This window comes from Balaenoptera acutorostrata, chromosome X (assembly GCF_949987535.1).
Source record: "Balaenoptera acutorostrata chromosome X, mBalAcu1.1, whole genome shotgun sequence".
Taxonomy (NCBI): domain Eukaryota; kingdom Metazoa; phylum Chordata; class Mammalia; order Artiodactyla; family Balaenopteridae; genus Balaenoptera; species Balaenoptera acutorostrata.
In genome coordinates, this window is record NC_080085.1 from 60,035,790 (window position 1) to 60,056,145 (window position 20,356).

The 20,356-nt window shown below is 51.1% G+C and overlaps 1 protein-coding gene across 1 annotated transcript in view; it reads left to right on the forward strand.

The window, feature by feature from the left end:
* The first annotated feature begins 225 nt into the window (after positions 1-225).
* NALF2 (NALCN channel auxiliary factor 2) overlaps positions 226-20,356 on the forward strand; it is a 28,114-nt gene continuing 7,983 nt past the window's right edge. Inside the window, exon 1 of the mRNA XM_057539151.1 lies at positions 226-2,009. Coding sequence (XP_057395134.1) covers positions 1,152-2,009 — 858 coding nt within the window. The 5' untranslated portion in view covers positions 226-1,151. The remainder of the gene's footprint in view (positions 2,010-20,356) is intronic.

Consider the following 20,356-nt stretch of genomic DNA (forward strand, 5'->3'; position numbering starts at 1 on the left):
TCAGCGTGCGGCGAGTGCACGCGGGGAGCGGGCGGATGAACGGAGGCGCTGAAGTGAATGGAGTTGGGGGTGGACTGGAAACGTCCCCAAACAGCACAGGCTGCGGCCGGCTGGGGGGGCGGGGGGGCGGGGGGGGAGTCCTGAGGCGCAGGCGCAGTCGGGGCCCCAGTCCCGCTCCCTCCTCCTCTTCGTGGCTCTTTCTCCGCCCCCACTCCCCCCCAAACACACTCGCACACGGGCTCTCAAGGTGTTCTCTGCACAGCGGAAGATGGCGACAGACTGAGGGGGCATGGCCAGCGGGAGACAAGGGGCCGTGCCGCTCGGCGGCCGCCACAGCGGTGCGAACGCGAGGCGGAAGCGAGAGGCGCACTAAGTAAAGCCCCGCGTCGGCGTCCGGCGCCTGTGGCGCCGCCGGGAGCCAGGTGGCCCGCCCGAGCCGGAACTCCGGGAGCGGCGGGCGCGGAGCCGGAGCGGAGCTGACCCGGGACCGGCCCCGGCCAACGGCCAGAGCGCGAGCGAAGCCCGAAGGGCCGAGCAGCGGGCCGGCCGGCGGGCCTAGGAGGGCGCGAGCGAGGCTGGGAGCGGCGCAGAGAGGGCGGCCGGCGGGCAGGCGGACGGGCGGGCGGGAGCTGAGCAGCGCGGCGCGGGGCGAGCGAGCGGAGCGGAGCGCGGCGGCCGGGCCCGCACGGCGGCGCTGAGGGGCGCAGAGCTGCGCCGAGCCGAGACGGCCGGAGCGGAGTGCTAGCCGGGCGGCAGCCGGCGCGGAGTGGAGTGGCGCTGAGCCCGGGGCAGCTGAGCGGCCCGACACTATGAGGAGTGCGGCGCCGCCGCCGCAGCCGCCACCGCCCCAGTGCCCCGCACCGCCCCCCGCCGGGACGCCGGGCAGCGCCTAGCGGGCCGGGCGGCCGCTCCCGGGCGGCGAGCGAGGGAGCGCGGGAGGGGCGCGGGGACGGCGCGAGAGCGCCCCGCCACTCCGGCCTGAGCGGGGCCCCGGGCCGGCCGGCCTGCCTCGCCATGCAGCCCCCGAGGTAGAGCCTGGACGGCGCCGAGGAGCGCGGAGCGGCGCGCAGCCGGCTTGCCCGCCCGCCAGCCCGAGACGGCCGTCCGGCCTCGCGCCCGCCTTTTCCCTCCAGCCCGGACCCCCCTGAAATATGTTCAGGGGCGCTTGGATGTGGCCCGGGAAAGACGCCGCCGCGCTGACTATCTGCTGCTGCTGCTGCTGGGCTCCCAGGCCGAGCGACAAACCTTGCGCCGACTCCGAGCGGGCGCAGCGATGGCGACTGTCCCTGGCGTCCCTGCTCTTCTTCACCGTGCTGCTCGCTGACCATCTGTGGCTGTGCGCGGGGGCCCGGCCCCGGGCCAGGGAGCTGAGCAGCGCCATGCGGCCGCCCTGGGGGGCCGGCCGGGAGCGGCAGCCGGTGCCTCCTCGCGCGGTGCTGCCGCCGCCGCCGCAGCCGCCCGGCCAGCCCAGCGCGCCCCCAGGCACCTGCGGCCCGCGATACAGCAACCTGACCAAAGCCGCCCCCGCCGCCGGTCCCGGGCCGGACTGCGGCGGCGTCCCAGAACCCACGGGGCTGGACGCAGCTTGCACCAAATTGCAATCTTTGCAGAGACTTTTCGAACCGACCACCCCAGCGCCCCCTCTACGGCCCCCCGACTCCCCTTCCCGTGCCCCGGCCGAGTTCCCCACCGCCAAAAAAAACTTGCTCAAAGGCCACTTTCGGAACTTCACTCTTTCCTTTTGCGACACCTACACGGTCTGGGACTTGCTGCTGGGCATGGACCGCCCCGACAGCCTGGACTGCAGCCTGGACACCCTGCTGGGGGACCTGCTGGCCGTGGTGGCTAGCCCGGGCTCCGGGGCCTGGGAGGTGTGTAGCAACTGTATCGAGGCGTACCAGCGGCTCGACCGACATGCTCAGGAAAAATATGACGAGTTCGACCTCGTGCTGCATAAATACTTACAGGCAGAAGAGTACTCAATCCGGTCCTGCACGAAAGGCTGTAAGGTAGGGACTGGCGTCCGCGGCCACAACGGCTGCCGCTTCGGCGGCGAGAGCCGTGGCGGTGGGACCGGGAGAAAAAAGGTTTCCCCCTCTACCCACCTCACCTCCCCCCATCACCCCCACCGTTCTCAGTGGGGCACGGGTAGTGCTACCTTGGGACCCTCCCGGGAAGCAGGGCCTCAGGGATTCAAGTCAGGTAACCACCTGGCCAACTTCTATTGATTCTGGCTTTGGGCACCATATGAGTGGGGCTTTCTCCCGCCCCGCCCCCCGCATGAGGAGGGAGGGGTCCGGGGTCCCCCCGGTTGGCAAAGGGATGGAAAGAGGGCTCTGGCTCCCCTAGCCCCCGTCCTCACCTAGCGGTGCCCCTTTCCTTTCCTTGGCTGGAATGGAAAGTCCTGGGACTAGGCTGGTGAAGGGGGAAGGCCAAAGGCGGGGGAAGAATATTTAGCAACCTAACCCTGACCCTTTGGCCCCTGCCAGTGGGTGAGAGGAGGGGCACTTGGTTGTGGGGCACAGCACACTGTTGACCTTACATGACCTGAGGTGGCTGGTCAGAGTCTAAGCAGGTGGAGCCCCAGGGTGCCTGTTTTCTCCCGAGGAGGGTACCTGCCAGCTCCTCTCCCCTGACAAGAGAAGGAGCTGGGAGCAGGGCACAGCAGCTTGTGGGAGGACCACTGGAGGCTGGTGCATTACAGAAGTCCCAGTGCTTTCCCAGTGCCCTGGGGTGGCAGTGGAGGGAAAGCTGGCTTACTGGCTGTTGGGGACGGGCATCCAGAGGAGAGGTGGGGCCCCTGCAGAATGGGCCTGCCTAGGGCAGAGCTGAGTGTTGAGAAACTTCTTGACCCTGAGCAGGGTCGTTCTGGACAGTGGGTGTATGGGGGCTGTAAACATTTGGGACATGGTGCTACTGCTCTGTTTGTGCAGCCTGGCCAGGTGGCCTGCCTCTGAGAGGAAAGAGAACAGCAAGGTCAAAGGGTCAAGTGAAGCGGAGACCAGGTGGGGTGCTGGTCTCACCCATCCTCAAGCTGGGGACTGAGAGCTGGAGAGGGAGACAGTTGCCTCCTAGCCTAGCTTGTCTCCCTCCGAGGCTTTGGGAAGGGACAGAAAGTGCCCCTTTCCATCTGACGTGACCCCTGCGGACTTCTGCACGGTTCCACGCTCTTGGTGGGCTCCTTAGGGATTTGGGCAGGGGGTTGGGGAGGAAAGGGGTAGCTCCTTGCTCCTGACTTCACTTTCTCATTCTCCTTTTTCCTGTTCTCGTAACCTAGCAGTCTCCCTCCCGCCTCCCTCAGCCTCAGCTGACTCACTGCCTCACTCACACTACCAAATGAGATATTCCACTTCTTAAAGGTGTACAGACAGATAGACACACACACACTGCCAAACAGCACCACCACCACCCCGGGCAAAGTCACACAGAGGTAGAGAGAGGTCGTCACACCCACAAACGGTGCCACAGAAGCAGACAAGGTGTCATACACATGCACATCTCCCCAGGATGTCAGAGACACACAGGCAGAAAGAAGTACTGTCACATGAAAAAGGACACATTTTGTCATATAGAGCTAGAGACACACACCCTTGATGTCAGTGCGAGCAGAGGGACACGGGCCACTAGCAGACGGAATAAAGGATGTCTGTCTTTTGTGGCCTTCCCTCCAACCCCGTGGCCCCGACTTTTTCTTTCCCACAATCTCCAGGATGAAAAAGAGACCATGCTACAACTTTCCCGTGGGGTTTTCTCCGGGTCATAGTTGGCTTCAGGCTCTGTTTGATCCGGCACTAAATAATAATCCCTCATGTTGATTATTTTTACCGAGCAGTTTGATGGAGGAGAAAGACAACTGATCTCTTGGATTCAGGAGGCCTGATCATCTCTACCACTTGTTCGTAGTGTGACCTTGGGCACGTCACTTCACTTCTCTAAGCTTTTGTTTCCTCATTCGTAAAACAAGGATAATAATCCTGGCTCTGCCCACATCCTGAGTCTTTTGTGAGATTGAAGTGGGAAGAGGTAGCTGATAGTATTTTGTAAGAATAATAGAACACCTGACAGTGATGTCCTGCTTAGGGTTTGTAGCCTCTTTCACGTGTATTATGAGATCACAACTGCCTGGGGAGGCTGGTAATACCAGCATCATAAGCCCCATTTTACAGATGGGGAAACTGAGGTGCAGCGGGCTCAAGCAGTTTGCCCGAAGGCCACTCGGCTAAGGAGCAGGAGTGCCAGGCCTCCAACCCGCATGGTGTCGGTGCTAAGCTCACGCTTTGGCCATGGCCTCTCATCAGGTTCGCAATGGCCGGGGCCCTCCCTGCTCTCCTTTGTCTCCTTGTCGCTTTCACATTCTCACTCTCTCTCTCTCCCTCTCAAGTGAACCCCGCCTGCTCTCTTGCTGCCTGCTGTGCTGGGAGAAGGGCAGTGTCAGCTCCACAGCTTTCTTCCTGTCTTTCCCACCCTCTCCAACGTCCTCTCCCTTCACTGAGGCCTACACCCACAGGCCTCTAGATTCCAGCTGTATTACAGGCCCTACAGGAAAAGACAGCCCTGCTCTCCTCCTTCCTGCAGCCCCTCTGTCTTCACCCCAGTGCCCCACCTCTATCCCAGGCCTTTTTTGCAGATCCCCGAGCCTGCCCCCCAGCTTCAAGCCCTGCTGTCCAGCCCCTCCCCCAAATGGGATCCCTTGGAGGTAATGCCACATCCTCCAAGCTTCTCCTGGGTGGAGAGCCCACCACCCCAGGCCAGGGTGAGGAGGCTTCCTCTGCTGCTGGAAACCAAACCTGGAGCCTTTGCTCCAGGACCAGGTGACCCCCATCCCTGGGGGCCTGTCCCCAGTATTTCAGTTAGATCTTTCCCGGGCAGCCCCAGAAACCCTGTTCTCTCCCTTTGCAATATCTGCCCCTGTTTCGGGCCACACAGGGCCCCACACATCATACCTGTCCTCACTGCTGCCTGTGACACCTCCCAATTTAGTACCAGCTGCGACATTTCCTTAATGTGTGACTGACTTCCTCTCACACAGCAGGGCGATGATAACTTAGGGAGGCCAATGCCCATTCTCACGCTGGCCTCTCCCAACCCCTGGGGCCCCACTCCACCCCTCCCTTACCTCCCTGTGCACGCATCCCCTCAGCCCTTGCCTCCTGCTCTGCTTGGCCTTTCTGGCCCTGCCTGTGGTTACTGGACCACCCCCTCACTCCCCCAGCCCTCTCCATCTCCCAGCCCTGCCAGGCCCCGCCTGGTTGTGATTGCCTCTTCCTCCACCTCTGCCCCTTCCCTATTCTAAATTGAGGATAGCCTGATGGGGGTTGGGGGGGCAGTGGTGGAGATGGGAACAAAACCCTGGCCTCTTCTCTCATAGCTCTGATCCAAGAGGGGATAGAAGCCCAAGAGAAGGCCAGTTCTCAGTTCTCTCACTAGCCGTAGGGCCACAACCGTAAAGGTTAGTGCCAAGGAAGGATGCGATAGTTCTGTTCTCTTCGGGACTGGCCCACACCCACCTGGCATATTGTGTGTTTGGTTCTGGGTCTCACACTGAGCAGTTTAGGAGGAGGCTAAAACTCAAGTTCTCCTGGACAGAGTTGAAGGAGCTGTTTCACCTGAAGAAGAGGAGACTCAGGAAGGTGTGGTCTCCAACTTCAGACCTCAGAGGAGTTGTCAGGGTGCAAAAGAAGAGGCATGTCCTGCTTAACCCCAGAGGGACTTCATGGTTAGAAAGTCCTGGGTTCAGACCCAGCTTTTTTATGTATTACCTGTGTGACCTTGAGCTAGGGACTTCAGCTCTCTCAGCCTCACTTTTCTCATCTGTAAAATGGAGGTAATTCATCAGAACAGCCCTATGAGCTCATTATTAATGAGAAGTCTGCACAGTACCTAGGCCTGGCATATCAGTTGTTCAGTTAACAGTTTTTTCCTTCCAAAGAGGGAACAGAGTGCCTTGAGAGGAGGTGAGTTCCTGCTCCCAGGGGAAAGGTCTAGCCTGATTCAGACAGAGCCCTGGGGGAAATGCTGTGGAGATGACTCTGACTCCGGAGTCTAGGGCAGGTTGGACCAGCTGACCTCTGAGGTCTGTGTCAGCTCAGAGTTCAGGCCAGTGAGCAGAGCCTGCTCCCTCAACAGCAGCATTGGATGGGCAAGGCCAGGGAAGGAGGCCCAACACCCACACCCAGGGGAGGGGGCTGCCAGAGCCAGCACCTCGCCTTCTGCCCGTACCCGTTGGGGACCTGCTCTTCCTCCACTCCGGCTGGCAGCTGTTTCTGCCTCGCTGCCTTCCTCTCTCCTCCCACCTGCCACAGTTTTCCTGCCAAGCAGGATTCCCAGGCTAACGCTGGTGCCGAGAGCAGGAAGCTCGGGGCACTGGGCAAAGGGCAGGAGCCCCAAGTTGGCAAGTGGTCCCTGTTGTCACCCAAGCTTTCAGGCACGGAGCAGTGCCCCACAGTCAGCCTCCCTGACCCAGGGTTCGTGAGGGCAGAGAGAGTACCCTAGTCCCCACTTGGGGGTGGAGGAAGGGGGAGGCAGTCAAGAAGCAGCCTCCCAGGACCATGGCAAAGGCTCCCGTGAGGAGGGGCGTCCGGATCCACCGAAGCTCGCTGGCCATGAATGTGAGCACCGGGCTTCTGGGAAGGGCCGGGGACAGGGAAAAGGCAATGTTTGTAGCTCAGACAGGGTACAGGGGCTTAAACGTGAGAGTGGGAACGTGGCCTCGTGCTGCCCACACCTCTCCGGATCCCCTCACCCCTACCCTGACCCACCCCACTACCAATCCCCATATTCCTCCCAATTTTGCCCCACAGCCAACACCCCCCACATACCAATGACCCCACAGCCTTCCCAACCTTCTACTAGACCCTTCCCAAACCGCACCCACACCTCACTCCTCCAACGCCCACTTCTCCCCACAGTTACCCCCACCTGCTCCCACCCCTCCCCTTCCCCCCACGCCCCTCCCTGCTCCTTCTAACGGCCAGCCCTCTCCCATCTCCCATCCAGCTCCACTCCCCTCATCTCTCACCTCTACCTCACACTCCACCAACCTTTACCCTGCGTCCTGACCATCTTCTGGCCTCATCCCTAACCCCCGTCCCGGCACTGCACTTCTTGCCCTTGTCTCCTGCATGCCCCCTCACCCCTCTCATCCCTCACACCCCACTCACACTTCGCCTCTCTGATCCCCATCCCTCCTGCTGCCCCCCCTTTCATCTTCTGGTCCCCTCTTCTCCTGTCCCCTTTCTCCCTCTCTGCTCTTTTTCTCCTTTCTGCCTTCTCTCCTCCCCACTCAGTGTGGACGTGTGTGTGTGTGCATGCACACATGCTTAGACACATAGACACACACACAGACACAATCTTCTTCATGGCGACTTCCCACAGGCTGGTGCCTGACTACTATAGTCACCATAGCAACGGGAACCTCCATGAAGGATAAACTGGTATCTCCTGAAGGTGGGGGCGGAGGGGCGTTAAGTGGAGGGAGGGAGCCCAGCAGCCTCCCACCCAGTCTTATGGTCTGACTGGAAGAGTCTGCTGAACACAGTGGAGGTAAGGGTGAGGAAAGGGAAGACAGTGGGTGGGGCTGAGATTAAAGGAGAGTCAGGGATCTCCGAACACATCACAAGCGTGAGAGGGTGCCTCTAAGCCATGTGGGTGCGTGTGGGTCTCGGTGTCTCAGGGAAAGGGCACACCCACCCTTCAGTGTGTGGGTGCATATGTAGGACGACACCTTAGGCTCGAGGGTGGGAGTTTGCCCTAGAAAAACTTCTCCCTCAGGGCAGTTCTTTTATGTTCCCACCCTGTGAGGCTGTTTACCTGCTGTGTGCCCTTGCAGACTGGGCATCAGACCTGCCTCCACCCCTACTCCCCCATTCCCAGCTCACGTCTCAGCCACATGTGGATTCCAGCTGCAGGTGTTTGCTGGAAAACCAGGGGCAGCTTCTGAGGGGGTTTAGACAAATGTGGGCCTCCAGGAGCACCATTCCCCAATGCTGAGCCGGGAGGCCTCTGGGGAATAGGTATGTTGTGTTCTTGTGGTTACAGGCGCACAGACCAGGGTGTGTGCAGGGATGCTGGACCAGACTTTTCTCCCTGGACATATGAGGGTGTTCAGAAAAGCCTGAATTTTTGATACCTCAAGCCAGGCAGGTGCTTAGAGAGGAGAGCAAGGGCACCAGGTGAGTTGCAGCTGGCCCTGGTGAAGGAAGGAGTTACCATGCAGTGACAGGAGCTGCCAGGACCAAAGCTCCTGTTTGAATGGATTCTGGAAAAAGGAGCTGGAACCTGAGCCACAAGTCTCTGGGCCAGAAGGTGAAGGCAGGCTGGTGCCAAAGAACAAAGGGAAAGAGGCAAAGAAAACTGCCAGCTTTCAAGTGCCTGGGAGATGCCAGTGGCTTTACGTGTGTCCATGAACTCATTTAATCCTGATAGTCATCCTAGCAGGCAGGTACTCTCATTATTCCCTTTTTACAAATGTGACAACTGAGGTTCAGTGAAGGAAAGTGACCGACCCATCCAGGCCACATAGCTAAAACGTGGGAGAACTGCCACACAAACCCAGGTCTGTCTGTTCTTTCCCCAGTGCACACATGTATAAAGAAAATCTTAATAAACTCCCCCAGATGTCAGAGGCAATGCCCAGCTGGCTCTTGAGAGGCTGGAGTGAGAAGCTGACGAACTGCAAGGGAAATCCAGCAGCACCTACTGGCAACTTGTAGGGACCCCCTGGAGTGGCTCAGATCCAAAGTGGGGACCCACTAACATCCTCCTTGTTCAATACCCCAGTCTCTTGCCCTTGAGCGCCAGTGATAATCACCAGTATCCTCTTGAGATTGTGACAGAGGATGGGTGTGAGGAAAGGAGGTGTTTGCTCCCTCCTTTTTCTGCAGGCTCTACCAAGGAGATGGGAGGAGCTGGGCTCCTCTTGCCTGGAAGGAAGGTATCTGTTAGATTCTCAGTCCCAATCTGCTGGAAGGATCAACCGGGGCAGGAGAGGAGTAGGTCTCCTAGACAGACCTAGTGCAGGCCTGAGCCCTGCCCAGCAGCTGCTGGGAGAGCTGGGAGGGGAAACCGTGAGACCTTGTCACCCCAGAGCCTGTGGAGGCCTGGCTTGGGCTTTGGACACCCAGTTCCCATGCCAGGCTTTTGGTGAGCCCTGGCCTGGGATGGCTAGGCTTCTCTTGGAGGTAGAAGGAAGTGCCAACTCACCAAGCTCTGCCCGGAGAAGGACGAGTGGTGGTGGTGGGTGTTACTATTGTTTCCTGTCTTTGTATTTGGTTTCCAGCAGATAGCATGGCTACCTGGCTGATCTGTGAAAGGTGAGCGTATCTGCTTAGTGTTGAACTCAACTAAAACTTCCAACCAGGTTAATCCTTCAGAGCTATTACAGACTCAGAATCTCTTAAAAATACCTTTTTTTCCAATTGCCAAAAAAATGGTCTCTGAGAAATTTTGGAAAATAGAAATATAACAGAAAAAAGGTCCCAGAGATGCTCTTAATGTTATAGTGTATTTCCTCCTAATATGTCTTTTTGTGGCATAGTTTTTTATTGTGGTAAAATATACATAACATCAAATTTACCATCCTAATCATTTTTAGGTGTACAATTCAGTGGCATTAAGTATATTTGCAATGTTGTACAACCATCTCCACTATTCATTCCTAAAATGTTTTTATTCTCCTAAACAGAAACTCTTTACCCATTAAACAATAACTCTCCATTCCTCCCTCCCCCCAGCCCCTGGTAACCTCTATTCTATTTCCCATCTCTCTGAATTTGACTATTCTGAGTAATTCATATAAGTGGAATCATACAGTTTTTGTCCTTTCGTGTCTGGCTTATTTCATGAAACATAATGTTTTCAAGGTTCATCCATGTTGTGGCATGTATCAGTACTTCATTCTTTTTTATGGTTGAATAATATTCCATTGTCTGGATGTACCACATTTTTTAAATTCATTCATCTCTGTGGACACTTGGGTTGGTTCCACCTTTGGACAATTATGAATAAAGCTGCTATGAACGTTCATAGACATGTTTTTGTGTGGACCTATATTTTCATTTCCTTCCACATTTTGGCTATTGTGAATAATGTTGTTATGAACACTGGTATATAAGTATCTGTTTGAATCCCTGCTTTCAGTTCTTTTGGTTATATACCCGGATATGGACTTGCTGGATCACGTGGTAATTCTATATTTAACTTTCTGAGGAACCTCCATACTGTTCTCTACAGTGCTGCACCATTTTATATTCTTATGAGCAATGCACAGGGTTCCAGTTTCTCTACATTCTCATCAACATTTATACTTTTCCTTTTTTTTTTGATAATAGCCACCCTAATAGATGTGACTATATATTTGTACATAGTTGAAATCATCCAGGTTTTTTACCCTGCTCTTTTTAACTTATTGCTAAAGTTACACTGAATATCTTTCCATGTAATTAGATATTCACAAACCTCTTTGTTTTTTGGCTGTGCCACATGGCTTGCAGGATTAGTTCCCCTAGCAGGGATTGAACCTGGGCCCTTGGTAGTGAAAGCATGGAGTTCTAACCACTGGACCGCCAGGGAATTCCCACAAACATCATTCTTGATGAGCATGCAATATCCCATCCCATGAATTTAGTGCAATTTAGTTACCTAGTACCCTATTGTTGGATATTTACTTTCAACTTTTACTATTGTAAATAATGCTGTGATGGATATCTTTGTCCATAAATCTTTGTCAGATCTATGATTCCTTTTTTTCCTAATAAATAGTATCTCAATCATTTTTTTCTTATTTCTCTACTTTGCTGAGTTTCTTAAATCACAAAATAATGCACCTTCATTGTACCAAATCTAACAATACAGAGGTTTATAAAGAAACCTCTGTATTCCACTTAGTAATCTTCCTGTTCCTTCCCCTCCCAGTCCCACTGCCCTGAGGTCACTGATGTTAACAATTTGGTGTGTATGCTTCCATCCCTCTCTGAGCTTACATCAACATTTGCACACAAAATGACTTTTTCTTTCCCTTGTTTTGCATACAAATGGAAGCATATACATTAATTCTTCAGGATGAACATTTGGAACTAGTCTTACAGAATCGAAGAATATTAACCTTTCTAAGGCTTTTGACATACAAATTTCTTTCTTACCAAATTTCTTTCCAGAAGGCTGCTTCTAGTTTTTTTTTTTTTTTTTTTGCTTCTAGTTTATACCCTCGCCAAAAATGTGAGACTAATTTACCACCCTTGTCTAATATTGATTATCATATTTTTTTAAACTTTACTAATTTGGAGCTGAAAAGTGTTATAGCATTGGCTTGTAATTTGCATTCCTTAGGTCAAATTTTGTTTTTCTTGTTTATGGGTCATTTGTATTGCCTGTTTTGTGAATTGTCTGTCCATGTCTTGTGTATTTATTATTGATTTGTATGTACTCTTTTATATGTATTAATGATTTTTTTCTGATTACATTTGTGGCAGTTGTTTTTTTTTTCCATTTATTATTTGAATCTTAGAGCTTGAAAGGAGGGCATGGGAAGGAAAGGAACTACCCCAGGCACTTTTTGTATACTTTATCTCACTTAATTCTTACATCTGTCTTGTGAAGTGCATATATATTTATCCCCATTTTACTTAGGAGAAGACAGGCTCAGAGAGGTTAAGTAACTGGCTCAAGGTCATCCAGCTAATAAGAGTTGGAGCTGGGATTTGAATCCAGGTCAAATCCAGGGTACCCAATCTGTACCAGTGTAATTTTACTATAGGTAAAGCTTTGTGCTAGTTGCTTTACAGACATCATTTACAGAAAGGTTAAGGATATGTGCTTTTATTATCTCCATTTTGCAGACAAGGAAAGTATAGATCAGGGAATTTAAGTAATTTGTTTGAGTTTTCATAACTGGTGAGAGCAAACCTGGGATTTGACCACAGGACTGTTTGAGGTTAAAGATGTTTGACCCTGTCTTCTCCCCATATATGCTGCCTCCCTAGGGACCATCTTCTTGGATCCAAATTGAGACTCAGAGAGAGAGAGTACTTTGCTTACAGTCACATAGCAAATTAGTGACTCAGTCCCTACCTCCTTACAGATGACTTGTCCAAGTTCATACATCCAGTTAGTGGCAGAGCCAGAATCTGAACCCAGCTCTGGCTAACTCTCCACCTGACTGGAGCAAAGGCTTTTCGAGGAAGAACATTTATGGAGCAAGCTGGGGAGAAGGAGCAATTAGGTAGAGTGTTGTGGCTGTCCTGAAACCTTTCTGAAGGAATGGACTCTAGTATTGGAGTCTTCCAGGGCAAGGCAGTTCCAGGAGCCCCTACGTGACAAGACCTAGAACAGGAGAACTCATGTCCAAAGGCAAGAAGACCTTTCTACAAGGAGACAGCTGCCTTCCCATCACCAGTTGCCAAAGATCAGAGCAGGAACAGTTGCCTCTTTTCAACACTCCCAGGGTGTGTGTGTGTGTGTGTGTGTGTGTGTGTGTGTGTGCTCCCATGCGTGTGCACATGCATGCATTTAAAGGAAAGAGGAAAGGGAGTGCTTTGATGGGGGAATGGAAATGGTCATTTGTAGCCCCTAGTACCCAAGTATTCTTCCCCCAACACTCCCTTACAAAGAAAACTTTACTCATATTGGGAATGAGCTGAATACACTGATTTTAGAAAATCACTCTCCCATCCAGTCCTAGAAATCTCTCCCCAACTTGACTTGAAATTCCATCAAAAGATTTGTTTAAGTAACAGGCTAATTACTTCAATGGTGATAGTGAAATGGAGGGACCATCCTAGGGGCAATATGGTTTATAAGCTTGGGAACCGAAGCCCAGGTAAACTTGACTTCACATCCCAGCTTGAAATCTGTCTTCTCCATAAAACAGTTGTTGAGACCTTTCATCTCTCTTGGAACCTCATTTTCTTTGAATTCAAGACTAAGAAATAGGGTCATTGTTAGGCTTCAATGACATATAACATGCTAATCTCTTAAGAGCACAGTGTCTGTGAGATGGAAAGTGCTCGGGAAATGGTAGCCACCATATATTATTATTGGCTGTGTGGCCTTGGACGAGCTTTTTTTTTAAATTTATTTTTGGCTGCGTTGGGTCTTCGTTGCTGTGCGTGGGCTTTCTCCAGTTGTGGCGAGTAGGGGCTACTCTTTGTTGCGTTGCACGGGCTTCTCATTGCGGTGGCTTCTCTTGTTGCGGAGCACAGGCTCTAGGCACATGGACTTCAGTAGTTGCAGCACGCAGCCTCAGTAGTTGCAGCATGCGGGCCCTAAAGTGCGCAGGCTTCAGTTGTTGCGGCATGTGGGCTCAGTAGTTGTGGCTCACAGGCTCTAGAGCGCAGGCTCAGTAGTTGTGGCGCACGGACTTAGTTGCTACACGGCATGTGGGATCTTCCCGGACCAGGGCTCGAACCCGTGTCCCCTGCATTGGCAGGCGAATTCTTAACCACTGTGCCACCAGGGAAGTCCTGGACAAGCTATTTTAACTCTGGTCCTTCCTGTCCTCACCTGTAAATGTATCTCCATCTCAGGGGGTGGTTGTGAGGATTCAATGAGTTAATAAAGGTCAGCTGCTTAGAACAGAGCCTGGCGTATGGTAAGCACTTAAAAAATGGTAGCTATTATTATTGTCACCTTAATTAGATGTGTTTGATCTAAATGACTGCTTAATACTCAATTGAGATTGACAACACTTTCCCTTAGGAGAAGGGAAAGGTAATTTGGGAGCAGCAGGTGAAGTGTCTAGTGTGGAGGTGGAAGGTTAGGAGCCAGAAGGCAACTGGAGAGATTCTAGTGAATGAGAGCACAGAGATATGCTCAGGTAGGGGAGGGAAGAGCCAGAGATGGAAGGACTCCAAAGCCTTGATTTACCTCACCCCCAGAGACCAAGCACAACTAACAGGTCCTTTTATTAGGTCTCTCCCCAGCCTCTCATCTGTTTAGCAAGGTACTGTGTTTGGGGACAGAAGTAAGGTAGGGGCAAGGAGCTGGTTTCACAATGATCCCTGCAGGAAGCTGGAGATTTCTGCCTGGGCCTGGGCCCAGACTAGCAGTGTGTGCCCCCTGGGAGGGGGCAGCGGGATTTTATACCAAACACATTTGTGTGCAGCTCAAATGAAGCTATGGTTGTCATGTCACACTGGCACCATTTCTATGGTGGGTGGCCTGCACAGCTGTTGGGCACAGAGGCCCTTAAAGTTCCCCTCCTCTCATATTAGTTCTCTTTGGCTATGGGGCCACTCATTAATTCTGCTGGCCTGTTAAGCTGACCTGACCTAAGCCCATGCCCCAGACAGTGGTGATGGAGTAGACGATCCATGGCTGGGCAATAGGGCCTGGGGTTTTGTGGCTGAGTCTGGCAAGGTTGGTCAGGTCAAGTCTTAGGGATTTTGTTTTGTTGTTTTTGAGGTTCATGGCTGCATATCAGTTTATATATTTATTTTATTTTCATTTTATCAAAGTAATATATGTTCATAATTTTAAAAGACATATAAGCTACATATATATAGTCACTCTTCAGAGTTAAACACTTGAAACTCTCTTAGCTTTTTCTTCTGATATTTATTATCACATTTTTAATGGTGTGCCAATACTGCTATTTCTTGACTTTTCTGTTTGGAATATCTTTGTGCACACAAATATACACATATATACATATATATACATGTATACACATATGTATATCTATCCCATATATAGATATATATTCTTGTAGCATCTGTCTTTTAAATGATATATAACGTAATATCTTTTAAATGATAAATATAGAGCTCATTGCTTATGATTAAAACAGAAGCCCTCTGCTCCAACCCTAAGCTTCACTCTTCAGTCAAATACTTCTAAACCTCTTAGCTGTTTCTTCTAATATTTACCTCCACATCTCTAAATGATATACCAATACTGTCATTTCTTGATTTTTTTTCTGATTTAAATATGTACTGCCTTTTTATTTTTTTAGAGTGGGATTTAGCTCTCTTACTACCAGCAGCACCGTATGTGCACTCCCCTCATATATCGAATATTGTCATATCACAATTTCTGGTTTTAACAGTATTCCATATTTACATTATAAGGATTATAAATATTGTTCACAGCTGAGTCATGTAGAATACTGTGATTACATTTTCTTCCTTGGCCAACTTGTTTTCCTGGAGTTGATAATTGCCTCTTTTTTTTTCTATTTGCTTAGTTTTCTATGATTTTTTTTTTTTTGCTAATGCATCCCCAATTTCTCCATCAAAGCTGTAAAATTCATGCAACACATTACATAACCCATTACTTTCACCCTTTTCTTGGAGATCTCCACCTTACTCCAGTCTGAGCTAGTTGCTGGAGGCTTGGTTTTCAAGTGCTTGGATTTCAAGTACTTAGCAGGCATCTCTTCTGTATACCTAATTCCATGTGAAGTCCTGAGGGAAATACACAGATAAGACACAGTCCCTGTCCTCAGAGAGCCTACCATCTCAAGGATGTTTAATTCATTCAGATATCTTGCCAGAAGGCTTGAGCTCCTTCCAGGGACTTTGATCTAGGCTGTGTCTTTGATCCCACACTCCAGGCAGAAATTCCCCTCTCCATCTCCACTGAATTACCAAAGGAATACAATACAGTCTCCCAGAGAGCAAATGTGGTCTTAGGCTGCATTAAAAGAAACAGAGCTTCTAGCATAGGAGGGCTGATACTTCTACTTGACTCTGTGTTGATAAACTCTGTCTGGGGATTGCATTCAGTTGCAAGGGACATAGAAAAATAGGAACTTGTCTGAATAGGAACAACCAGGGTAGAACAGAGAACTGGAAACCACATCCCAAAAAATAGTTGAAAAACTAGTTTGGCTTCTTGGAAGAGTAGTCTACACATAGCTCTCTCCATTTTTCTTCCCTCACATTCCCTTTTAAATTGGCTTCAATTTGGTTTCTGCCCCCACTGCTCCACTGAAACTGATCTCACCATGATGAGACTGCCAGCATGTCCTCGTCTGCTGACCACTCTTATTCTTTGAAACTCTTCTCTCCTCCCCTAATTTATAGAATGCCACTCTCTTCTGTTTCTTCTCCAAGCTCTTAAACCACTCCCGCATCTTCATCAGATTCCCTTCTTCTACCTGCCCCTTAAATGTTAGTGTTTTCCAGGGATCCACTGTTGGTCCTTTTCTCTGTGCGTTAATTTCCCCTAGGCAATATCCTCTACTTCCTTGGCTTCCACTATTGCTTTATCAGTCAGAGTGAGCCAGGTTACGCTGTAGTAGCAAACAATTCCCAAATATCAGAGGCTTAACACAACAAACAGTTATTTCTTGCTCATAATACATGTCCAGAATAGGTCAGCAGGGAGCATCTGTTCATGATAGTCACCAAGAGACCCAGGCTAGTAAAAGGTCCATTTCAACACCGCTTCCACAGTCAGCAGCAGAGGCAAATCGTACTCCAGCTCTTAAAGCTTCTCCCCAGAAGGGATCCATGTCACTTCAACTCACATTTCATTGGCCAAAGTAAGTCTTATGGCCATGCCTAATTTCAAAGGGTGTGGGAAAGTATAGTCCTACTATGTTCCTGATGATTAACTCCTTAACCCTTGATGACTCCCAAACCTTTATTTGTAGCCCAGACCCTCCTTCTGAGCTCAGACCAAACCTTTATTTCTAGCCCAGACCGTCCTTCTGAGCTCAAACCATTGTGTCCAACTGCCTCCTTGACATTTCTACCTAGCCTAGTATATACTGACCTATGTTTCAAAGTCAGCATGACCAAAAACTGAATTCACCCCCAAATCTACTCCTCCTCCTGGTTTCCCTTCTTTAATGAATGAAACGACTATTCATCCTGCCACCCAAGCCAGAAACCTGGTATCCCCATCATCTCTCATTCAGATTGTTGCAATAGGCTCCTAACTGGTCTCCCTACCTCCAGTCTTGATGCCTATGCTCCATCGTCCACACTTTCAGAACATAAGTCTGAAAAGTTAGTCAGTGATAAGACTAACTTATCACTGACTTAGAAGTGATAAGCAATCTTTTAAAAAGCAGTTATTTAAAATCCACTAAAGGCTGTCTGTTGCCTATAGGATGAAGCCTGGCTCCTCCTTAGCATGCAGAACATATCATAATATGGGCATGGCCTTCCTCCGTAGCCTCATCTCCCATCATGGCCCCCTTTGTACCCTCTAACTATGCTAAACTACCGACAGTGCCTGAATCCGGCACTGTTTCACACCTCCAGGCCTTTATACCTGCTTATTCCTTTGCTTTAAGTGCACTTATTCCTGCCCTATTCCACCCAGTGAACTTCTACCCATTTTTTCCAAGCCCCAACTCTAGCCTCTCCCACATGGAGATATTTTCCTGTGCTTCAGCCCTCAAAACACCATTGATCCTTCCTCCCTTTATGCTATCATTGCACCAAGTACATACTGCTTATCACAGTGACTTCTAATGATTGATGCACAAGGTTGTCTGTCCTGCTCCTTAAAGATAGCAATCTTGTCTTCCCTATCTCTATCATATGTAGTTCCCCAGCACAGTGCCAGGCACTTGAACATGTTCAGAAATTGATCGTTGCAGGAAAAAATGAATGGGAAGACCTGACCTGATTCAGGGACGTTTACAAATACCTCCTGCAGGGCTGGCATGGGGACAGGAACTTTATGGTCCCAGAAGAGCTAGGAGGAGCCGTGAGCAATGCCACAGAGAGGCATTATCTCAGCTCAGAAGGAGAAAGAACTTCTTTAACTGCGAGACTGGTCTGAAGATATGGGCTGCCCTAGGAGAGAGCGTGCGCCCTGTGACAAGAGGTGCGCAGTCAGTAGCTGGATAGCTTGTGGCGGTGACGTTGGAGTGGAAATTCCAACAGCAGATCGGGAGGTGGAGTTAAGATTCTCAGTCCTTCCTATTCTCGAGTGGTCGTGAACCTGCCTCCTCTGCTCACCTGATTGATATGGGTCATCTAGGCTCCTTCAGAGAACTGCTCCTGCACTAGGGACGCCACTTCTCCACTAACCAGGCTGCCCTGGCCTTGGAGCAGGTGGCCTAAGAGGCTTGGAGGTGACTGGACCCTCTGGAACTGCAGTGGCTCTGGGTTCTTATCCACCTCTCAAGCCATCTCCCCCGCCTTTCCTCCAGGCCAGGCCAGGCCAGGCCACTCTGACTCATGACTGCTCATTCTCAGCAGCAGGAAAGCTGTTGCTTATTTTTACAGCCACTTAAGTAAAGCCATGTCATCCACCTGCATTTGCCCTGTAATGCCTCTAATCTCAGTCTGACTCTGCCAATCCCAAGGAACTACTCCCAGAGTTACGTCCAAGATCTCCCTCCCCTGGGTTGGAGAGATTGACTTTGACCTTATCCTGTTCTGATCCAACTCTCTGAAAGCCCAGAATCAGGAATAGGAGCATGTGGCTCTTTTCAGACCTGCCCAAGGAGGTCCTTCACACAGTGCTATGTGTATTGATGGATGCAGCACAAAGAGACATGGGATTAGTCACCAGAGTACCTCCCTTCTAATCCTGGCTTTATAGTTGATTTCTTGCATGTTTATGACTTGGCTGAACCAAATCCCTTTTCTGAGCCTCAGTTTCCACCTAGGCGAAATCTAGGGGCAGGGTGGTTATTTGTGTGCTGTGGACAGTGGGTTTCATTCTCAAGCCCAGCCCAGATTGCCACTCTGCCTCCACGGTCTCTGCAGCTGCAGCTCCTGGCCAAGTGTCCCAGGAGTGCATTAGGAAAACAAACAGCGTTGAAGAGGTCTGTAGGGAGGATTTGGATGGGGAAATAGGCCCTAGGGAGGGAAGCAAGTTGGAATCCAAGAAGGAAACTGCCGACTTCCTGGTTGGCAGGAAATGAAGCTCTCCTCTCTGGAGGGTTTTCCCGCCCCCTAACCGAGGAGTCCAGGATGGCCTCCTCTTTCTAAACCCTCTGGCCCTGAGTCTTGGCTGTGGGCTGTGTTTGTAGGTACGCACTTGTATGCATTCCCGTAGCACCCTGGGGGCCAGGAAAAGTCACATGCTACTTCCCAGAGGAGCGTAGGGATGAGAATGCCCTGGCCAAGGTCGCAAGCCAGGGAGCAGGAAGGTAAGGCTCTTCAGGTCCTCCCACTCCTCCCTAAACTAGCAGCTGCAGAGCCCAGGATGGGTGGGGATCCCCCTCGTCTTACCTGCTCCCATTTCAAGAGTGGTTTAAGGGACTTCCCTGGTGGTCCAGTGGGTAAGACTCTGTGCTCCCAGTGCAGGAGGCCTGGGTTTGATCCCTGGTCAGGGAACTAGATCCCGCAGGCATGCCGCAACTAAGAAGCCCACATACTGCAACTAAAGATCCCGCGTGCCGCAACTAAGACCTGGTGCAGCCAAAATCAATAAATAAATATTTTTTAAAAGACATTATAAAAAAAGAGTGGTTTAACAGCCCAGCCGGGAGGAGGGGTGGGATAGCCTTCTCAGCTTCCTTTTTGGGTTAATTGGTGTTCCCTCTAGTTACTCCCTGCTTCCTTCCCCTCCCAGTTCCCATAGCAACTTGGCTGTAGCAGCCAGAACTTGATTGAGCCCAGCGGTGGCCTGCTGGAGGTGGGGAAGGGGATTCTGTAGGGAAAGGAGGGCACTGTCAGGTCAAGGCTTTCCACCCCACCCATCATCTGCTGCTACCTTGAGGGTCCAGGATGGTTAAGCTCAGAGGACAGGGCATGATGAAGAAGGCTTTCCTGCCAGGGCTGGAGTTTGAAGAGCCTGAAAGCCAAGAGCAGGCCTGGTTCTCCTCAGCTCTCCTCCCCTCCCCACGCTTCTGTGTCCTGCCCCCTGAGTTTGGAATGCAGTCACTGGTAGGATGGTCCAGTAGGAAGAACCCTGGAGTTTGAGTCGAGAAACTGGGTTTCAAGTTCCTCCCTCTGCCACTACTTTATGTGACTGTAGACAAGTCCTTCCTCCCCTTTTCTGGGCCTTAGTTTCCTCAGCTATAAAATGAAGCAGGGCTAAGTTATCTGCATATTAAAATTAACTGAGGTGTTTTGAAAAACTCTAGATGTGTGGGCCCCACCCACAGGGATTCTGACTGACTTGGTCTGGAGTGCAATGTGGGCCAAGCAGAAGCATTTTTAAAAGACTCTCTGAGTGATTGTAATATGCAGCCAGAATTGAGGAACTAGAGCAAAAGACCTCCGAGGGTCTCCCAACTGACTGTTGTCTGGTTCTGAGACATTTCTTCCTTTGCCCCGCATGCCCCGCCTCCAGCCAGCCCCGCAGCTCTCCGAACGCAGCTCTCCTGGCTCTTCCCCATCCTTGTGGCTGAGTGCGCAGGCCCCTGCAACTGCCCAAGCAACCCGGTCCCCTCTGGCTCAGTCCTAACACTGATGAGATGGGGCAAGTGACTTAGGCCTGCCTAGGG